The 22,150-nt window shown below is 41.1% G+C and overlaps 1 protein-coding gene across 1 annotated transcript; it reads left to right on the forward strand.

Moving 5' to 3' along the window:
- Window positions 1–13,496: 13,496 nt before the first annotated feature.
- On the forward strand, window positions 13,497–21,921 carry LOC108927071 (synaptogyrin-3-like). The gene is made up of 4 exons (XM_018740102.2): window positions 13,497–13,859; window positions 19,979–20,213; window positions 20,479–20,624; window positions 21,695–21,921. Exons 1-4 carry the CDS (start codon window positions 13,509–13,511, stop codon window positions 21,896–21,898), a joined length of 936 nt encoding a protein of 311 aa, XP_018595618.2. The 5' UTR covers window positions 13,497–13,508; the 3' UTR covers window positions 21,899–21,921.
- The last annotated feature ends 229 nt before the right edge of the window (window positions 21,922–22,150 follow it).

Consider the following 22,150-nt stretch of genomic DNA (forward strand, 5'->3'; position numbering starts at 1 on the left):
TTGTGAAGTGCCTTACTGAAGGATGTGGTGAAGAAGGCCTGAGTTGTTTTACAGATGGCTGTGGTGAAGAAGATCTCTGACCATTCAAACCTGCTGAGTGATCACCTCGCCTTAATGATGGCCTGGAAGGAGGAAGGTTTTGTGGACCTCCTACAAGGGGGTGGCTTCTACCAACAGGCCTATGATGGCTTCTCAAAAGTTTAGGAGTTTTGTGGGAGAAATCCCTATTTGATTGTCTAATCCCAGCTGGATGTGGTCCATGTCTTGCCAGTGGTTGTGGAGAAGAAGGTAGTTCTTGAGTACCAGGTCCAGGCATTGCCCTTCTCACAGATGATCTAATTGGGGAAACATTTTGTATCACTGGTCCACTTGGACGATTCATTCTCTGAGTATAAAGACTTCCTGTTGATGGCTTCACAGTTCCCATTGGTACATTGTTGCGTCCAAACCTTCTGAATCCCAGTGAAGGGGTACCAGGGGGAACATTCTGCATTTCATTCAAATTTCTACCTGAAAGTCGGGATGGTGTTGGTGATGGGGGTCTTCTCTTTTCAGGTAAATGAGGTGAAAGCGGTCTTTGTAACTGAGATCTAGATTTATTACTTTGACGAGAAGGAGATGGGGATGCTTTCTGAAAGGGGATAGGGGGTGGAGACCTTTCCGTTTCTCTATGCCGAATACTCCCAGCATGGATGCTTTGTTGAGGAGAGGCTGGTGGGCTGACACGTCTTAAAGACGGTCGAGGAGAAGGGCGATTTAATGATTTCCCTTCACCATATTGCCTAAAGGGACCATTTAAGGGGAGGTCTTTGTGAATCTCTTGCCTAATGGAAGGCCGGGGAGATGAAGGATGACTTCTTTTAAAAGATCCCCTTGGGGATAAAATTGGGCTTCTTCTGATTGATCCTCGTGGAGAGGCTGGAAGACTTCCTCTGACTGCAGGCTGAGAGGGAGGGATCATTGTAGATATTTCATTATTTTGCTGTCTGTTAAAACCAAAATCTCGTCTTTTAGGTTGAGGAGATGGAGACCTTTGCCTAAACGAAGGTACGGTACTGAGACCGCTTCTTGAGAGTTGAGGAGAGGATGGAGGACTAAATTTTCTCATTGATAATGGAGAGATTGGTCTTTGAGCATTATTATTAAGAGATGGTTGAGTAAACATTTCTCTTGTTTCGCTTAAAAAGTGTGGGTGTTCCATTTCTTCATGATGGATTTGTAATTTTTTTACTGATGGGTGGGGTGATAAACTACGCCTCCCCATTGATGCATTGACCTGTCTCATAGAAAGCTGTGGAGATGGATGAGGGCTTCTTTGTACAGGTAGTGGAGAGTAATTTCGCTCAGCTGACTGCTGGAATCTCTGTAAATTGTGTGCATTTTGTTCACCGAAATGTCTTGCCGATGCAAGAGGTGAGAGTGGTCTTGAGTGGTGTGGAGATGCCATTATTTGAACAGACTGTCTTGGTGAAGGTGGTGAAACTGGTGGTTGAGGAGAAAGTGGTCTTGAGAGCTGAGGCATTCCCATTGTCCTTACAGATTGTCTCCGTGAAGGTGGTGAAACAAATGGTTGAGGAGAAGATGGTTGGGGAAGCTGAGGTGTTCCCTTTATCTTTACAGACTGTCTTGGTGAAGGTGGTAAAACAGATGGTTGAGGAGAAAATGATCTGACATGTGGCAATGGAGAAGAAGGCATTTGAGGTGATCTGTTAAGAATGGGGCTCCCAAATCTTGAAGCACTTGGTGCTGGGGAGTTTGCTTGTTTGATAAGCATAGCTGTTGGCGTAGGAGAAAATGGTCTCTGGAACTGATCAGATTGCTGGTGAGCATTCAGAGTAAAACCTGTTGCATAAGGAGGAGGAAACAAATGTGGATTTTCATGTGGAATTTCTGGAATTTCATCAAAATCATTCAGAGCAATCTGTGGTGATGGTTGCAGTTGGACGTCAAGTTTGTGTTCTCCAAATAATTTGACTTGCGGTCTGGGGAGTCTGAAATTCATTGCATTCTGGATTCCTGTGGTGTCACTGTCATAGTTTCCAAATTCATTGCCATTAATTACATCCTCAGCCTCATCTTGTTCCATTAAACGCTCCATGAAATAAGGATCTGGTTGATACATGTTATATGAAGATTGAAGGTATGGTAAATTTTCATTTTCACTGTAATTAAACTGGTGATCTTGGTAAAACTGATCTCCAGGATACATCATGGAAGGATATGCTTGCTCCAAACCGCCATAGGGTGTCACATAACTATGCTGAACTTCATCATACTGATTGAAAGGATAGCCTTCATAGTATGCCATTTCGTTACCAATGAATCCATGTTCATTTTCCCTGAGGTATTGTGTTTCATCATAATTTTCCACACCATAGTCATAGTATGGGTCTGCCTCAATCAGCTGCTGCCCGTAAGCATAATAATCAATTTCATCCCCATAGTAACCGTACTGATCCTGATATTGTTGATAATCATAATCCATACCTTCGTCAAAGTATTCGTAGCCATCTTCATATCCCGTTCGGAAATCGTCTTCATCATAGTAGTTGTTGTCGTATTGCATCTCATCATAATACTCTGCATTATCCTCATAATGAATGTTTGGTGGTGCTTGTCTTCTAAATTGTCTTTGAGAAGGGCCAAACTCTTCTTCATAAAGACTATGACTCTTCAATGATCTCCTATGAGAAGACCGAATGTTTTGCCTGTCTGTGCCATGATAGTCTTCCTCATAGCCATATCCATCACTATCATGCTCAAATCCTTCATTATGATAATCATAAGACCTTCTCATGTCTGCATGTTGTTCATAAATTTCATCATCGGATGAGAAGTGATATTTTTTGGATCTATTTTGGGACGTCCACTTATCAGTTCTTCCTTTGGAACTTTGCCTCCCCTTAGTAGAAAGAAATCTCTTGATAAGCCAATTAGTTGCTCCAGCAATCTTCCCTAAAAGCCGTCCTTGACTTTTAAAATCTGAGGTTCCGTTTTTATTTCTCCGAAAAAGACCTCTGAAAAATCCAGTGTTTTTGTCTTGTGATTTTGTATCTCTGCCTCCAAGTCTGATTAATAAAAACGAGGCCTTTCTTGGGGGTTCGTTGTCTGTTTTTTTGGCCTTTTCAGCTTCTTTTTTCTTTTTACTGGCCTTAAAACGCATCATGAATCGGGAAGTATTTTTCAGCATCGACCTTCGTCTTTTCTTTCTTGCCAAACGCTGCTTACGCTTTCCAAGTCCTAAAAACAACCTGGAAGCGCTTTTCAAGCGCTTGGAGTTTTTTTTTTTTTTAAAACCTGAAAAGCGCATAAAAAGCTTGGATGTGCTTTTCAAACCCCTCTTCACTTTTGGTGATTCCTGATGTTGAGGAACTTTTGCAGCTTTGGGGTCCCTCTTTCCTTTCTTCTTTTTTCCATCTTCAGCTTCTGCCTTAGATTTAGAAGTGCTTTTTTGGTGATCTTTAGCTTTTTTCTTTTGTTTTCGGTATTCCTCCTCATCTTCAGATTTTTCTACATCATCGTCTTCATATTCTTCTTCATCCTCCTCAGTCTCGTCCTCATCTTCTTCATCTTCATCATCTGACTGAGCATGTTTTGATTTTGATTTGCTCTTCTTTGTTTTGCTTGTCCCTTTTGCAGTTGCTTTGCTTTTCCCTCGCCTGCCCCTGTACCCTTCTTCTTCAGAATCACCTTCATCCTGCCCCTCACTCTCCTCCAGCCCCTCACTCATCTCCTCATCCTCACTTTTCAGTAGCTCTGCCTCAGATCCTTCATCAGATTCACTTATGACTGCTTTCTTGCCTTTTCCTTTGTCTTTACCTTTCTTTCCATCATCCTTGCCCTTTCCTTTAGGAATCTCTTCTTTATCTTTCTTTGCCCCTTTTTTCTCATCTTTTGGCCCCTTTTTATCCTCTTTTGCATTCTTCTTGTCATCCTTTCCTTTCTTCACATCTTCTGATTTCCCCTTGCTTTTATCTCCCTTAGCCCCTTTCTTGGCTGCAGCTTTTGAGTCACTTTTCTTGGTCGGCATTGTGTTCCTTTACAAAAACCATGCTAAAGGTCCAGTCAAGAGCACGTCACACTTGTCCTTTCGCAAAAACCGCAAGCAAAAAAAAAATCTAAGCTGAAAATCACGCATAGAAATCACGTTTGACAAATATCCCTACAATTTAAATTGAGGTTTCAACTCTGAATTGATCATATCTTAGAAATGGCATTGAAACATTTGTACAGTTTCTATTATTTACCTCTCAACACATTGCAGTCCCATTTTTAGAAACATCCTGCTGATGGCTTTTCCACCGAGCACATGTGAAGGTCCTTGTATCAGCTTTAAACTGTTCCCAGTGAGGATTCCACTGAAAAAGTGTCTCTATCAGTTTTGGCCAGAGGCATCCACACAGTTCAGTAGCCCATTGTCTGGTGTTGAGAAGGTGCTGTTGTTCTCTTCAATGTACCCATAGCAATCATCACACTTCTCTGCTCATGCTCGAAGGTACAGACCTTCCAGCTCTTGGAAAGCATGTGTCTGGATATCTGTAAGCTTCCTCTTGTAGTTGTAGAAGGAGCCTTAATTTGTCAGCTACACTGCCTTAGTGTAACAGTACCTCTTTGGCTCGTTCCTGTATGAATTATGCAGGTGGGCTGAGCTGTTACTACAGAGTGTTTGAGAAATGTATCCATACAACAAAACGTAATGGCAGAGCGGACTTCGGAAAGGCCCTTTTCTTGTTACATCAAAAAGCGGTAAGTTTCACCTCTTAGAAGAAATAAGCAGGGATAAAAACACATTCATCAAGATGAACTATGTACTTGTGTCTCCCTGTTTTTTTATTTTCTGGCAGCTGCATTCCACTTAATTTGGAAGATTAAAATAAATTAAAACTTTTTTACCATATTGCTATAAATGACTACATATTAACCTGTATATGCTGTTAGGAAAAGAAATATACTGTAAATTAAAAGGTGAATTATATATTTTAATAAACAGATTTATCAACACATTGTACATCTATCTGCTGAGCTTACTTTCCTCATGGTGTTGGATTGGAATTGCTGTACAGCAGCCGTAACTCAACTTTTTCAAAAATTCCTAACGCCTGTATATTGAGTTATAGCCTACATTCCCTTCACTGTGATATTCTTTTAATTAAAAAAAATAAATTCAACGAGATAAAATACAATTTCATTTGACTCACTTCCACATCCATATCCAGTTATGCTAAGGCAAGATCATAGTGGTGTGAAGCTGATCCCAAAAGCACAGGCCGCTAGGCTAGACGGGACACATCCTGAATGGGAAGCCAGTCAACTGCAGGGTAGCCACACACACACAGTCACATCTCCAGTTGTGGCTTCACTGTAGATATTATGCAGGACCATAGATATTTTTGCTGCTAATCATGGGAAAGCACTTCTACATACCCTTGGTAATGGTCCCTGCATCATTGAATACTTCCATCTTCATGCCCTTGTGACTGATGGCACTAATAGTGGGCTTGTCAAGATGATTACAGGATCACTGAATTTCAAGACCTTTTCATTGACAAAAGTCAGGATCAAGCTAGGTAAAAGGTGAAAATTACATTTCTATCACAACTTCATAAGATGTTATTAATAATAGATAGATAGATTTGTTTCACATAATAATAATTTTGTTTCCTACTCTGAGCACCTTTAAATCAAGTTCAGAGACCCAAATGTTCAGAAGCACTTTCAAATGACACATTTGTACATTACTTATTCTGTGTTTTAACCTCTATGTGTTATTCTGTCGTTTAATTTTGATACTTTATTAATGCAATTTGTACACTGAGTTTACCCAATATATCTTTCTTTTTTACCATAAAGCATTTTGAGAAGCCACTTTTAAAGGCAATATATAAATAAAGCTTATAATTTAAAAAAAAAAAATACAAATTTTTAAATTATTAGAGAATAAAGTTTTATGAAAAAAGTATGTAAATTTATACAATGTGAACATATTTACGGATGGATGGATGAATGAATGAATAAACATAAGCTTTTTTTCTGGACATTAACCACAAAACACGAGTACCAACATAATGTAAGATGGAAAAGAGAAATTGATCAAGAAAGTGGAATCAGTTACAGATGAACCCTCAGCTGCAAAAAAAAATGTTGTTGGGCCATCTAGTGGCTTCAGTAGATAAGTTTTCTCTTCTAAACAGAATTACTGAAGTTAAAGAGGCCTTGTTTTAAAACTCAAGGTCAAATCATGTCCTCTGCCAAGAAACAAACATTTTATTTATCCTAGAACTTAGTTTTAAAGTATACAGTGTAAACTTTACGATTAATCCTTATTCCTCGTGTGGAATGGACCTCATATCCATTTTACTACGCAAACAGAGCACATGATTCCATGCTCAACCATATACTGACACGTTACAGAAAAAGAAAAAATAATCAAAGCAGGTTGAGTGTTAAGTGCGGATGTTACATTTTGAATTCAGCAAATGCAGCACTTTATAAGTGATTACTGAAGAATAACACTTCAGACCTTAAGTGAACTATGTCCATGCATCATCTATTTTATCCTTTATTTGCACTAAAGTCTCCCAATGCAATGTAAAAAAATTTATATCAATACACAGCCTTCCCTAAAAATATTTAAAATCCATTCATGCATAACTCTGATATTTCCCCTACATACCTTACAGGCGAAACAATGTCACATCTTTTTTTAAAACATTTTTTTTTTTTTTTTACAAATCTACCTTATTATATGTATTATACTGCATATTGTAGCATCCTGGATGGGATAGATGTAAATTATTATATTTGTACTATGCAGCCAGAGACTGTACCTCGCTTTTCCGGTACTGTTATTACACTAATAAGCTATAAGCTATGTCTCTAAGTTCATCACTGACAGTTGTATAAGGAATTTGCTTTGCTTTATGAATATGTACCGTTTGGATTATTACATTTTGACAGAAGCAACAAGAAGCAGGGATGTATTATAATTTAATAATTATCTTACACAGATATCATATACACAGGTATAAATTTACAATCCCTTCTGTTTTTCATGAAGAATAGAAATAGTACATAAACACTATTAAGCAGTGTACTAATAAGGCCATTAAGACAGTAAATGACTATATTTTAAGATTTTGGTGTAATATACATGGTCATTGGAGGGACTTATTTCTTTCTGTTTTGTTTATTTATTTTTATTTACTTATTTGTATACTTCCTCCTACCTAGGTTCGGTTGTTCTGTGTCCATGTTGTTGTATTTTTCGTTTAGAAATAATTTTAGAAAATTGTGTGAATATATATATATATATATATACACACACACACACACACACACACACACACACACACACACACACACGTATGTAGCGTCGCCTAGAGGAGGAGCCGGGTACTACAGTGTAACTAGTACTGTAATTTACATAGCTGTACAACCTGGGACTCGGTGTGACGACACTCGTGCTCGTCAGGCTGGTTTTGGGGAATTAACTTCTTTCAAAAAAGTAAAGGTTTCATTTATTCTTCCTGACGACACCCTGTGTTAATGAACGTTGAAATGTCGCGTGTCTTTATTTCCCCGCACCCACTTCTGCGTTTGCTACAGTATAGCACTGCAGGCTAACGACATTCTTCTTTTCATGAGCAATCTGTTATTTCACTGCGATTTAAAAAAAAAAAAAACTTAAAAAAAAACAACAGGACACGCAGTATTCATTAAGAAATCCTCAGCACATTTTTATGAGCCGGACAGTTGTTATCCGGAACACCGTTTCAAGGTATGCTTGTGTCAAGTCGAACATAATATAGCGACACACAAAGTAGCTGGTACAGCGCGGAGGTCTCACAGGAGGGTGTATTAATACACGTCTTCTGTAGCATCCTGTCTAATGTTATGCCTCCTTCCATAATGTCATAGCACGATTGAAAATAGTTTACAGACAGCCCTGTGGATGCGTCACATTAAGTACTGCTACCGCACAAGAAAAACATGTTCCAGCTGAACTGTAAAAACATGATGTTGGTGAATTCTTGGAATTTACATTTTCGCATATAGCAACTATAACAAACACACCTGTCACCTGACCTGTATTGTGGAGATCCAAATCATACATGATTATATATAACTGTACAAATTAAGACTTGCCTTTTGGCATTATCCATTCCACACTACTTTCTTCAATTCAGTTTCATGCTAATTTTCACAAGGATTTATTCTCTACAAGTATAAATCCCCAATATAATTAATGGATTCTTATTACGGATGGCAATAACATCTGACTGTTCGTACATTTGATTCTTTACAACAATTTAATATCATAATATTTATTTCTGAAATACATGACAGTGCATGCTGTAAACAGTCTAAGCAGTCAAACATTCTTGGGCAAAAAATATCTGAGATATTTTCTATATGCAGTTTATAATGTGGAAAAATGGCACAAATCATATGTGTAAGTTATAGAGGGATTTATTGATATTGAAAAATATAATACACACCTGTAAGGGATTTTTTTTAGCCATATTTCTTAAATTTACATGACCCGATCAATACTCTATAGAAAACATGCCTTTAAATTAAGATGTGAGTCTGATATTTTGCTAATAATTAAAACAGAAAAACAAAACATTTGTTACAGTTTATGAATTTGATTATTTTGATCCTACTTTCCATGTTTCTGTGTATATTTATTGTGTGTGGGTGACTAAATCCTATGAAAAGTAAAAATAAACATATATTTCATCATTAAAAGCAGGCTGAACTAAATGTCAACATCCAGTGACTTTTTGTCTAACTCCTGAAACGATGTTTCCAAAACAGTGTTTTTATAAAATGCAACCCTCTTTCTTCAAACACAACAGAAATTAGAACTGTCTGAATGTTTACAGCATGTCTTTGTTCCAGCCAGAACCTTCCTTACCTTTCTCTCACCGCGTCTCACTTAAGTCCACCATCTTGGTCTGTTTCTCAGGTTACTGGCGCTCGAAAGCAATGTATCTCCATGGTCTTCATGAACGCTGCTTCCTCACAAAGTCCTCCAACAAAATATTTAGTCCCCCGTGTGAGTAAATACCAAAATAAAGGCAGGTTTACACAGTTCATTCCCTAGAATCCACACGTGTTGTAACGCCCTGGTGCTTCCACATGCATAATTGATGATGACCATTATTCTTGTTTTCACTCTTGAACAGATGCATGTATTCTAAGCTTTCAAGAGAGACCTGAGTGTTTGCAACTATTAGTACATGGGTCAAGCAAGCAGTATAGCGGACTTTCACGGGCCTTGGACAGTTGCACTCATATCCAGCCTTATATTTATATTTTATTTTTGATTTTTATCTGCCTACTTGGTTTATCATTACTTGCTCTCTTTGTGCTCGATCCATTATACTAATCCTCTGCCATTTCTATAACGTAGCTAAGCCAAACATCAAAATTAAAATCTAAACTAAATCATTAAATGCCAAATTGAATTCAAGACTAATTTCTTGGGTTACTTCAGACACATCGTCTGAACCACTTGTCCCATACACGGTCGCGGGGAACTGGAGCCTAGCCCGGCAACACAGGGCGTAAGGCTGGAGGGGGAGGGGACACACCCAGGACGGGACACCAGTCCATCACAAGGCACCCCAAGTGGGATTTGAATCCCGGACCCACTGGAGAGGAGGACCCACTCCAACCCACTGCGTCACACACCCCCCTCTTCTGTTACTTTCTCTGAATATTTTTGTTGTGTAAAAATGTATTCTAAAATTCAGATTTAACTTAAACTTTTCAGTACTGAGGAAGTTCTGAAATAAAGGATATAATAAACTCAGCGACAGATTGTTTATATTAAACACTGATCTTCTGAAACATTAGCTAAAGTCTAATTTTATAATTGCCCAATTTTATTTTAGAAGCTCTTCATTCAAAAATATGAAGCAATCCAGCTTTGAAAGCTTGAGCATGTCAATGTTTTATCATATACGGGATTGCCACACTTTCTGATGGTTTACTGTACACTAGTGACAAATAGGATACATCTTTTTTGTTTTACTAAGGCCTTGGAACAGTCATATAGCATGTTACATGCAAGTTTATTTCTAGAAAACTTAGTCAATCCACTCAATCTTCATAATGTGTGTAAGGTTCACAATCTGAACCCCGAAATATGTGCCTTTTCCCTGTCCCTGTACACTATGTAATGGTGGTAAACCAATTAAAATACAAAAATCTGAGCTAGAATATGATTAACTTTGAGATATGACTCAAATGCAAGCTGTGAATAACCTGTTAAGGATTGATGTCACTTGGAATTTCAATGAGAAATGTATTCAAAACTCAAATATTATAAAGTATTTTGAATGACTTCTTAAAATTTTGATTGACATATTTTTATTTAATTCCCCATCCCCAGTACAATGAACTTACCTCAAACTCCTAAATAATTTTGAAGGCAAAAACGACAGAGAAATCATTAATTTCTCTCTCTTTCTGGTTCATACTAATCAAAGTTAGATAACTGCAGGCATTACAGTGCAACAGTTTCTAGATTCATTTTCACTCCACTGTGGAGAGACAAAATGTATCACTGTCATCCTGTAAATTAGTAACACTGATGGAATAGATCTAGGGTTGGCAAAATGTTTGCCCATAACCACATATGGAACATGGAGTCAAAGGAATATTTTCAATTATTTTATATTATCACAGAGTGGGGGATGCGGTGGCACAGTGGGCTTGGTTGGGGCCTGCTGTGTGGTGGGTCTGGGGTTCAAATCCTACTTGGAGTGCCTTGTGTTGGACTGGTGTCCCATCCTGGGTGTGTCCCCTGTGTTGCTGGGTTAGGCTCTGGTTTGCTGCAACCCTGCTTGGGACAAAGGGTTTCAGTCTCTGTGTGTTTAGTGCAGTGTTCCATCTTGTGAAATAATTATTCAACAAAAGAAAAATCCAGAGGGAAAAAAGCATTGGAAACACAGAAGGGTACACGTTTACTGAGAAACACAATATTTCCATGCATTCTGTGTTCAGCCCCCACAGAAGGTCAAGCTGTGAACACCCACAAGAGGTAACACCTGTGATGTGCAATTAGTCCGGCTAATTTCCTTTTTGATGTAAGCCAAAAACAAATCAGCCAGATTCAAGCACTTGGCATAACCTGTTTCCATAATTTCGATAATGACATAGTTTTCAATTACGCCAGCCTGCACTGGAACATTCCCCAATGCAACAAACATGGGAAAGATGTTGGAATGATGCATTTGTGATTAAACTAAGTCATTTGAAGCACATATGTTTCAAGAGTACTTATTATAAAGCATTCGCTCTATGTATTGGTCAAATTATGCCTCTCTGGTGGTCTAGGCCATTAAATAGAGTAACAATAACCACATGGTTATTATTTATACATGGTCAGGAGTTTTGTACTTCTGGACTAAACCGCGTCGTATTTCCACTTGCGCTGTTACTTTCATATTACAGGTCAGCTCGCTAAACTGAGTTTTAATGAGAGGCGGTCGGGTTGTTGCAGAACGGGCGCAAGTGGAAAATACAGCGGGGGCACCACCTATCAAGACCACCCGCTACGACCTCCGACCCCATTCCCGGCCATAAATACACCCTCGTCCAACACTCCATTCCACATCTAGCCTTTACAAGATGTCGCAGCTCCCTGACGATGCTTCCAACAGGAGAAGCGAAACGTTGGAACCAATGTCCCACACGACGCAATTTAATCCAGAAGTACAAAACTCCCAGTCAGTTGACACCAACCGCGGAAGCCTACGGGTTTTATTATACATGGTCATTTAAAACTAATGGTCTACAAAAGTAATGGCACTTTTAAGTCAGAGATCAGCCTCTAATTTTAATTTGATCATTTAGCTGATGCTTTTCTCCAAAGTGACTTACAATATTAAGATATATACAATTATTTAGCCATTTTTACAGCTGGGAAATTTTACTGGAGCAATTTAGGGCAATTACATTGCTCAAGGGTACAGCTGGAGGTGGGGATCAAACCTGCAATCTTTGGATCAAAAGGCAGGAGCTCTAACCACTATGCTACCAGCTCTCTAAAAGGTAAACACTGACTTCTCAAGGCATTTATAGATGTACTTTAAGCTACACAAGTTTTGTAAAGTTTTCTATACTGTACACAGTTGGCCAATGCACACATTTTCCCATCTGAGCTAAGAAGCTCTAGTTCTCTTTGAAGGCTTCAGAGTGACATCCCTCACCAATCTCTGTTTGAATTTTTAATCAAGGGCAGTTTATAAGCATGCCAGGTTTGTAGTTCTCTTGCCAAACAGGAATATTTTGTACGAGAAGATGCTGCCAAAAAATCCGAATTGCTAATAGTTTGAAGCATGTTTCATAAAAAATTTAATGGGTCCCACAGTGCGGTCCTACATCTCTAAAAACTAATGATTCTGATTTGCTTGTTTGTAATTAACAATCAAAATATGGTTCTTGGGAAGCAGAGCATATACTTGGAAGTCAGTGAGGTATTTGCATTTTCACAATTAAGCAGAGTTCTAGTTTTGTTTGCCAATTCATAATTAGCTTACATTCTGGCTTAGTGGACAACTATATTAGGATAATTAAACCCAATATGAAAGCCCAGTTTTTAAGATTTACCAATATATATATATATATATATATATATATATGTGTGTGTATAGTGTGGTAGTGCAAGGTGGAGGGTGTTTGACTCCCCAGGATTTTCCAGGTGGATTTTAGTCACTATATTTTTATTTACTATAGATATATTAGCAACCTTCATAGAAACTCTCCAGTGAATACTCAGATTTACACGTTCATTATTATGCTTTTTTGATTGCAAACCTGAAAATAAGTAAATACTGATAAAATATGTTTATGTAATAATCTGATCTATTCTTTGTCGTCAGTAGTACACAGTTCGGCTTTGAACGTGAAACACTTTTTAATGCTTTCTCCAACTCACTCCGCAGACGAGAGAAATAGGAAATATTGACATTAAATACTTCAATGTTCTGTCAAATTAAGGTAAACAACATTAATGTAACTTCAAGTTAATAAAGGTAAAATAAACTGGGACACTAAGCTGCTGCATTAAGTAAACTTCATGAAAACAGAATACAAGTCCTACAGCTCACTTTTAACCCATTATAGTTGTATTTGGTGTTTAAAGAGGAATCACCCTGTAAGTAAATATATAGATTAAGCTGCATTATTAAACCTATGGATTGCAACATACTATGCGAGGATTTACGAACAATTCCAAGTTGCCAACAGGCTTCCGGTCCCAACTGTTTATTAAAAATTGATGTACCTTAGTGCACTTATTTATTTACTGTTGTTTATGATTAAAAAAGGTAAACATGTTCTAATTTAAAGCATGATGCAACCAAATGTTGTCTTAATAATAATAATAAACTGCTAAGGTACACACAGTCAGTGTCGGACAGCACAACTGCCGTGCGTGCTCGTGCCGGAGGCCATTTTTCCTGTCACCCCCCTCCTCCTCCACGGCGTCCACGATGCCGGTAGAGCATCACGCGGAGGCTCGCGGCACGGTTCTCCGCCTGCCCTCCGCGTCGCGCGCCCAAACGCCGGTGCCCCAGAGCAGAGAACGGTCAACCGCGCGCGCGAACGCGCTCCGCCTCTGCGCGCGCCGGCGGCGACGACGAGCGGTGGGTGTGTCACGCGGCCAGCCCTACCTATCGGTGTGCGCGCGGAGCCCGGAGCGTGAAGCTCGTGCCGCGTTCCTCCTGTGTGCGCAGAGAATAAAGATGGAAGGACGGTCCTTCGGAGCGGGCAGAGCCGGAGTCGCGTTCGACCCCATCGCCTTTGTCAAACAGCCGCAGACCATCTTTAGAATACTGTCCTGGGTACGTACTTTAGTTTTATTTGTATTTTGTATTCCATTTCTTTTTCCTCAGAACCCTGACTTTGGGATTACAGGAATTCGACGTGTCACGTTTTAATCAATTATGACTGTTATAACCACTGCCCTAATTGCGATATTATAAATGCACACGATAGGTCAATCAATGAGCTCCTGTATTTGCGAGCATTTTCAGTCTACACTGGCATTGTGACTCTGGAGAATATTCAATATATGTTTTTTTCGAAACATTTTTACACCCACGTTTTTCCAGGCTTCTGTCAAAACTAAAAATATTAGAAGAATGTAATACTTTACGAGATAATACGTGCTGCCGTGTGTTTCATTGTGTAAACGTATCAGTTTTTGTATAGTAGTAGCAGGTCGTTTTTTTGTACGCACTACATATTATAGATGATAGACTATTCTGTAGTTATGAACCTATTTTCATATCCATAACTTAAGCTTTTTTCTGGAATATGTGAAAAAGACGTCCTTGTTTGTTATTTTTTTATACAGTGTTACGTGCTGCTAGTGCGGACTACGACTGTGGTTCCATTTTGAAGATATATTTTTAATTTATTTCGTATCCACATTTACTATTAAAGCTGAGCGGTCATACTGAAGTGTGTGTAACAGTACCGTGTGTGTAACTTGTACCGTGGCAGTGACGTTAAAATGAAGCTTCCGACGCCGCGCTCTGTCCACCACCTTCCCGGCCGCGAGCTGCCCGCCCGCTCGGCCTCCCGCGCGATGTGATTGGTCGGCACCCGCCTCTCCACTCCTCTTGTTGTCAGGGCTCCGATACATTCCCTCACGTATTTATTCCTAACCCCCAGATATGCAAAATAGGTGCGCGTTGCATTATGGTCGCTTCGCATGTGTCCACGCACTTCTGTGGTGGAGTGGGTGCCGAGTGTAGTGGTTGTCTGTATTTTTACTATAATTTCTTTCTTTTTTTATTCTTTTACCATCATATTCATAGAATTAACTGATCTCATATCAGCAGATTGTGAGTTTACAGATGTCACACCTGACAAGCACAGACGGAACACAAAACCAGACATAAATGTTTAACGGATGGTTGATTATTGCCCAGCTTTCACATGTATATTTTATTGTTTGCTATATCTGGGAGGTTCACGCATGACACATTTAAATACATAGGAAATGTGATTACACTGACTCAACAGCTTCCCTGCAGTTTCTTATGTACTATTCTGTATCATCACATGTAATGTAATATTGTAACGCAGAGAAAGCAATGGCATAATCAAGTATGCATGTCAATATAACTTTCAAGGCACTTCTTCTCTTTAACAATTTTTGCAATTTTTACCAATGAAAAGCATTCTCTTGCACATTCTTACTTAGCTCTGAGTTCATACATAGCTGTTGGAAAACTTAGTGTACCAGGGTAAGTCCAAAAGTATCCACAATAATCCACATGTTACCAGAGGTTTAATGTTGTGAAACTTTTTCACTTACCCTTGTGATACCAGTACACATTTGCAAAGTAATGTCAAGGGCATTTGCCATGAGCGTGAAAGAGTTTCATCTCTGAGATGTGAGCTTCATAGACCCTCTTTTGGCAGTAACGGAGGGGCGGATGAGCGCCAATGGACGCGCGGGTACGGATCCTTTGCCGTGCTGTTCCAGAGCAAGGGCTGCGTTCAACAGCACCAGTCGAGACCTCCATCAGTGCAGCGGGGCTCACCGAGAAAGGGGGCACGGATACGGCGCTGTGGTGTGCGCCCATCTGTTCAGAGGCCTCATAACTTTTATCACTGTGTCACGATCAGGATGATGTCATTCTGCTCCCCTCCCCTGCAGCTTTCTTGGACGGAATTGGCACCCACGTGTCTCTCTGCCTCATACCCCATCTACTGTTTTTGTCCTTCGAGAATATCACTGTTTCTTTTAGGTGTTCGATTTAATGAATTTTCAGTGATTTGGACTGGAATTAATCACTGTTCTGCAAAACTGAAGGTAAGCGCAGTTGACCTCGGTTTTAAATGACAAAAAAAGATTGCTCACCTTTGTTAGAGTGGTCTGAACGCATGCCGGGGGAACCTTTCTAAGTGTCCGTTGAAGCAAACCTTTCCAGGAAAGATAAGTTTAACACAATTAACCTACTGCCTTACAGTAAGCAAGTCACCTGATTCACATGTCAGTCATACCTATTTCCAAAAAAATCGGAATGAGATTTGTGGTCATTAGAGGGATGTCGGTTTCTTACATGTTACATGTGGAAAGGTTAATGTATCTTAGTGGTAAAAAGGCAATTTAAATTGCTTGTACCTATTCAGTCTAGGGGGTGCGGGGGCGCGGCAGGGCTTGGCCGGGTCCTGCTCTCTGGTGGGTCTGGGGTTCGAGTCCCGCTTGGGGTACCTTGTGACAGACTGGTGTCCCATCCTGGGTGTGTCCCCCTCCAGCCTTATGCCCTGTGTTGCCGGGTTAGACTCCGGCTCGCCGTGACCCTGCTTGGGACAAGCGGCTTCAGCCAGTGTGTGTATTCAGTCTATTAAACCTGTAGACTTGCAGGCTTTAAAATACTAGATATTTCTGCAGGCATGATATCACATCTTTTAGGGATGTTTGTGAACAGAGCATTCAGCAGCTTCGTTCCTCTATAACGGGAGATGTAAATATTTGTCGTTACGCTTTAAACATTAACCTGTAGAGCATGCTGTATGCAGGCTGGTCAACGCATTGAATCCTCAGTAGTGTGACTGTCTGGATCCTTTCCAGTAAGCGTGAGAGTCGTCCTGAGGTGTTCGGTGCCCTCGCTCCCTTCACTGAAACCGTCTTGGTTCCTGCGCACGTTTTGTATATTGGTTTTCTGGCAGGAAACAAAGAACAAAACGTTTTTACGGACCATTACACCATATCCTCGTACCGTGTGAAAAACATAATGACCAAATGAGCTGTCGCAGACATCAGTTAATGCACACATTACAATTGCAGTGAAATTCACAACTGCTGCATGAAAAGAATGTTTTTCTTTCTTTATCTGTTGCTTTTTCAAAGTGCTAAATGATTTGCATTAGTTCTTTGATTTACTGTGGTTGAGATTTGCAGGAATGGTGTGAAAGAAGATGAGAGGAGTCCCATTCCTGAGGGAAGGTTTGCTGTATGATTCAGTTAAAAGGACTGTTAGCCTGTGCTGCTCACCTTGGGAATATAGTACACCTTTACTAAGGGGACCATGGTTCTCAGATTTAAAATAGGTTGAAATTAGCAGAAAGTGTTCCGCAGTGGGGGGGGGGGGGCTGTGCGGTGGTGCAGTGAGTTTGGCTAGGTCCTGCTTTGTAGTAGGCCTGGGGTTTGAGTCCTGCTTGGGGTGCCCTGCGATGGACTGGCGTCCTGTCCGGAGTGTGGCCCCTCCAGCCCTGCACTGCCAGGCTAGGCTCCAGCTCCCCGCGACCCTGCTCAGGACAAGTAGATGTAGATTCTGTGTGTGTATGTGTGTGTGTTCTGCAGCAAAGCTGTTCCTGTGATGCAACAAAAAGTGTTGTGGTGTTGATGATGAACACACCAAGGTCCAGGCTTTGTCACGTTCACTATGATAGTTAAAGTTTTTTGCAGCTGTTCGCACGATGAACGCTGGTGCATACGGTGGAAAGAAACAAACTAACTTTGCTTAAGAATCGCGCACCTGCAACTATGTCTCTGTTTCTCCTAATGTAACGCACAAATTGTATTTTCTGTGAGATGTACGTTGCTTTGGAGAAAAGCGTCTGCTAAATGAATAAATGTAAATGATGGTCGCTATGGGAGATGTATATTCATACCACAGGCTTAGTTTTCAAACTTTAAGCTGTATCAAAAAGATGAATAATGCAGAATGTTTATCATCTGTATCTTTTGTTTGGGGACCTTTGCGTGATGATAGATAGATAGATAGAAACTTATTTGATCCAGAGGGAAATGTTCTTGTGGTGCAGAACGTCTTGCTGAAAGATGTATATTTTCAAACTGGCAGGTAGATGTTGGGTTGGACTCGCTGTTGAATGGACAGTGATGTTTCTGGCTACCAGTCCTTTCATATAGTGCCTTGTCATCACCATCATACTGTTGAAGCTATTGGCGATCACTCGTATCGGTGGTACTGCAGGATAAATGAAGGTTTTTCTCATCTCTTAAGTGGCTAAAAACAGTTAATATTTTCTCTTTTTTGAAATTTGTTCCTTTTTTAAGTGTCTGTTTCATGCCGTTATGTTCAACAGGAGGACTGCTTTCGGAGCATCACTGAACTCAGTAACTCCCCTCTGTGCAGGAAATCATTTTGATAGCTGCTGTTTCCATGACTACTTAGAAGTCACATTTACGTCATTTTATGGAGTTCCACAGCCAAAAATAGTACATTACCCGTTTCATGCTTCGATTGTATCACCCGCGATACTCATTTTGCTGTACAGATATTCGTAATCATTTTCCAATACTGAGTTCACTTTTTCAAAATTCTTCGTACAACGCTCTACACCAACATGAAGCTTGGCAAAACTGTTCACATTATGTCCGAAAAGCAGTAGAACTTTCGAAACACTGTAAACTTGTCTCAAATAAACTTGAAGTCACTGATACAGTAATGGTGGTTTTATAGTCTACCTGGTTTTCTGCATTTGGCCACGTGGTTCCAATCCTCTCTTGCTGTACACCAAGGAAAGAATCTCTTCGGATGCCAGATCATCACCGTCAGTCTCCAGTTCTCATGTCCAGCATCTGGCATCTGCTGCTTCCAAGAGAGATGTCTGATTATGTGGATGATGATACACTTTCCATCTCCGTGAGGAAAGAAATTCCTCTATAGGGTTGAGGAGTGATGAATAAGATGGAGAGGAAAGGGAAACCGTCCTTGGATGGGCTACAACCCAGTCTGTGACTGCATGAGAATGGTGAAGTGCTACATTGGCCCATGTCATCACTGTTTGCGTGCTTCACCTCACTTGTCCCCTTTCCTGATCACGCATGAACCTTCCATATAATTAATCCGGGAATGAAATGAGGTACTATGCATGTCTATGGCCGATTTGGGTCCTGAGTAACAGTGACCCATTTGACGACATAGCCAGACACATAGTAATTTCGCCACCCCTCTGACCCGGAACATCCGCTCTTTGCTAAATTGAAACCGCTTCATGCACATCAATGATTTCATGGGTTATCAGACTGGCCTCCAGATCCATAACTGTCTAAAAGATATCAAGCAGATGAGGCTATACAGTAAAATCATTATCGTAGACCTACAGTAAAAACCAGTATGTTCTAGAGTGGCCCAGGTTTAATTCAAAACCATTACTGCTGAATGGACACCTTACCTGTGTGTGTTGGTGTGTGGGCCCCTTGAGATGACCACTGTTCCTCTCAAAAGGAACAGTGTACAAGTCCTTCATGCTCACGTAGCTTTTTTGTCAGGGTCCGAGCCGTTGTTGTGAAGCTGGCACTGAACAGCTTGAAAAGCAGCGTTTTCTGCCAGCACTCCGGTCTGAATTTCTCAAAGTTTGCTTGTGTGTTGATCAGCAATGACCTTGTTCAGAATTCCGTTTCCTCATCAGCATTGGACATCTTTCCGCCTTCCCCCCGAAGGAGGTGGTCGATGGGTCCTGTGGAACAAATACAATTATAAGCCATTGTAAAATGGACCACTTACCCGCTGGTTCTTTCTGCATATGTGACAGTTTGGTTGAACTCTTAGACCAGCGTGACTGACCATGATTTATGACATGCTCATTCATGGCACCTCTCATGTCATGAGATACAATAGCTCATGGTCTTCGTCTGTGGCGGATGCCACCACTCATCCAAACTCCTCACCCTCTTCCTCTCCGTCGTCCAGCCGTTTGTTTTTTTCCCACTTCACTTGACTCGCTGGGTCCGTGTTGAGCAAAATCATTCCACGGATCTCCTCTTTTTACGGTATTATACATGGTCATGGAACTGAAAATCCCTCATTACTTGGGGAGGTTTTCAACTGACATGGGAATCAGCTGTGTTTGGCCATTTACCAATGTTCAGTCAGCAGTTTGTCTCTGTCACCTCCTTCAAAAACGTTGTGGACTTTGAATTTCAAAATGAAAGCTCGGCAGTCCTGAATCTAGTTTCCTCCGGCTTTTTCTGTAGATCTTCTCCATAGTGGTGTTTGGCTCCATAGTAAATGAAGGCTATGTTAACAGCGGGAGTGAGAGACTACACTGCATTTTCAACAAGAACAACGATGCCTGCAACTACGGGATTACCATTGGGGTCGTCGCGTTTTTAGCGTGCACCTTTTTCTTCGTCTTGGACATTCACTTTCCACAGATCAGCAGCGTGAAGGATCGGAAAAAGGCCGTACTTCTGGAGATTGGCTTCTCAGGTAATACCAGGGATATTTTCCTGTCTTTGAATGTACATACTGTACAGGTAGGCCTTCGTCACTGCTTTATGCTTCATTTCTTGCACTTCATGTTGGAAGATCCACGTCTGATGAGAGGTGGGAGGAAATAAAATATTTTCCGATGACATCCAGTCATTAACACAGGTACTTTATACAAGGCATAAAGGGAGGGGAGCTCAGAGTTGTGTAAATGCTGTATTACCTGTCTGAGTCCCAGTCTTGGAGCCTCTGGACTTTCTTCCAGGTTTCTGGACATTCCTCTGGTTTGTGGGGTTTTGCTTCCTGGCCAATCAGTGGCAGCGTACCTCCCCTAAAGAGCTGCCTCTGAACCAGGGGGCAGATGCTGCTAGGGCTGCCATTGCCTTTTCCTTCTTCTCCATCATCACCTGGGTCAGTATGCCACACGCAATAGTCTGAGAACAAGAAATAATGGCGTAGTGCTCCATAATATGGCCTGCTGTAAACAACAATGTCTCCAGCTGTTGAAATTTAATCAGTTGAACATCCATCTGTTATCAGTAATGGCTTTTCCAGTGCTGGGCTACAGTGGTCAAGAGTTGTACACACCCAGAGTAGCACAAGGCAAGTCCATCTACCAACCCTGGATGGAATGCAAGTTCATCACAGGGCAATCACACACACACACACACACACATTTTCAGAACCGCTTGTCCCTTACGGGGTCACGGGGAACCGGAGCCTACCCGGCAACACAGGGCGTAAGGCCGGAGGGGGAAGGGGACACACCCAGGACGGGACGCCAGTCCGCCGCAAGGCACCCCAAGCGGGACTCGAACCCCAGACCCACCGGAGAGCAGGACTGCGGTCCAACCCACTGCGCCACCGCACCCCGCAATCACACACATACACACCAATTCACCTGAAACATATGAGTTGTGGAAGGAAACACATACAAACATAGGGAGAACATAAGAACTCCACACAGACAGAACCAGAGACAAGTCCACACCCCAGGAGCTCCCTGACACCACCACTACCTGCTTGCTGTGCCACTACACTTGCTACATTACATTTATTCATTTAGCTGAAACATTTCCCCAAAACAGCTTACAATTATTTACTCATTTATACAGCTGGGTAATGTTACTGGAGCAATTTAGGGTAAACACCTTGCTCAAGGCTACTACAGGCAGAGGTGAGACTTAAACCTGCAACCTTTGGGTCTAAAGGCAGTAGCGTTAACTACACACTACCAGCTGTCCTAACTATGAGCTGAAAGTAACTGTTGAAAATCGTTTAGCTCCTTCGTGTTATGGGTTGTGCCCATTGGATAAGGATGAGCGACAACCATTTTTAATGCTTGTGCAAATAAACCTGAAAAAAAGCAAGAGTAATCAATGAGTTCATTCGGAACGGGTAATTAGAGTGCGCAGACAAATTATCTCGGATGATTGCACAGCTCCTGTGTCATGCAACTTGTTGTTCTCGCCTTAATTCAGGCTGCACTGACCGTGAGAGCAGTGCAGAAGTACATGCTGGGCACAGACATGACGCTCTTTGCGACGGATCACTTCGACGGAAACCCCACCATACAGCCTTACCCGACCGGGAGCGGCATGGAGACCACGGACACCTACCAGAGTCCTCCCTTCACCGAGAACCTGGAGTCCGGTTCGAAGGGGTACCAGGTGCCAACTTACTAGACGGGGGGGGCTGACCTGTCAGTTATCACATTCACTAAGTAGCCGAAAAGGAAAACGCATCTTATCTGTGTATGGTGCAATGTCGGTGACCCATGAAGTCCGTTTCTTTATGTAGCCCTCTGCCGACTCTGGGTGGCATAGCAGTGTTATAGGTAGTTGTGCTGTGACCTTTTGTACAGGAACAAGTTTGTTGGTTGTAACTTCATCTTTGTCCTGGTAGGTAGGAAGCTACGTAGGTCCTTATTATTACAG

This window comes from Scleropages formosus, chromosome 20 (assembly GCF_900964775.1).
Source record: "Scleropages formosus chromosome 20, fSclFor1.1, whole genome shotgun sequence".
Taxonomy (NCBI): domain Eukaryota; kingdom Metazoa; phylum Chordata; class Actinopteri; order Osteoglossiformes; family Osteoglossidae; genus Scleropages; species Scleropages formosus.

Coding starts and splice junctions, on each gene's coding strand:
- LOC108927071 (XM_018740102.2), top strand. CDS start 13,509: ATGCCGGTAGAGCATCACGCGGAGGCTCGCGGCACGGTTCTCCGCCTG. Junction 13,860..19,978: donor TCTTTAGAATACTGTCCTGG/GTACGTACTTTA, acceptor CTTTTTCTGTAG/ATCTTCTCCATAGTGGTGTT. Junction 20,214..20,478: donor TCTGGAGATTGGCTTCTCAG/GTAATACCAGGG, acceptor ACTTTCTTCCAG/GTTTCTGGACATTCCTCTGG.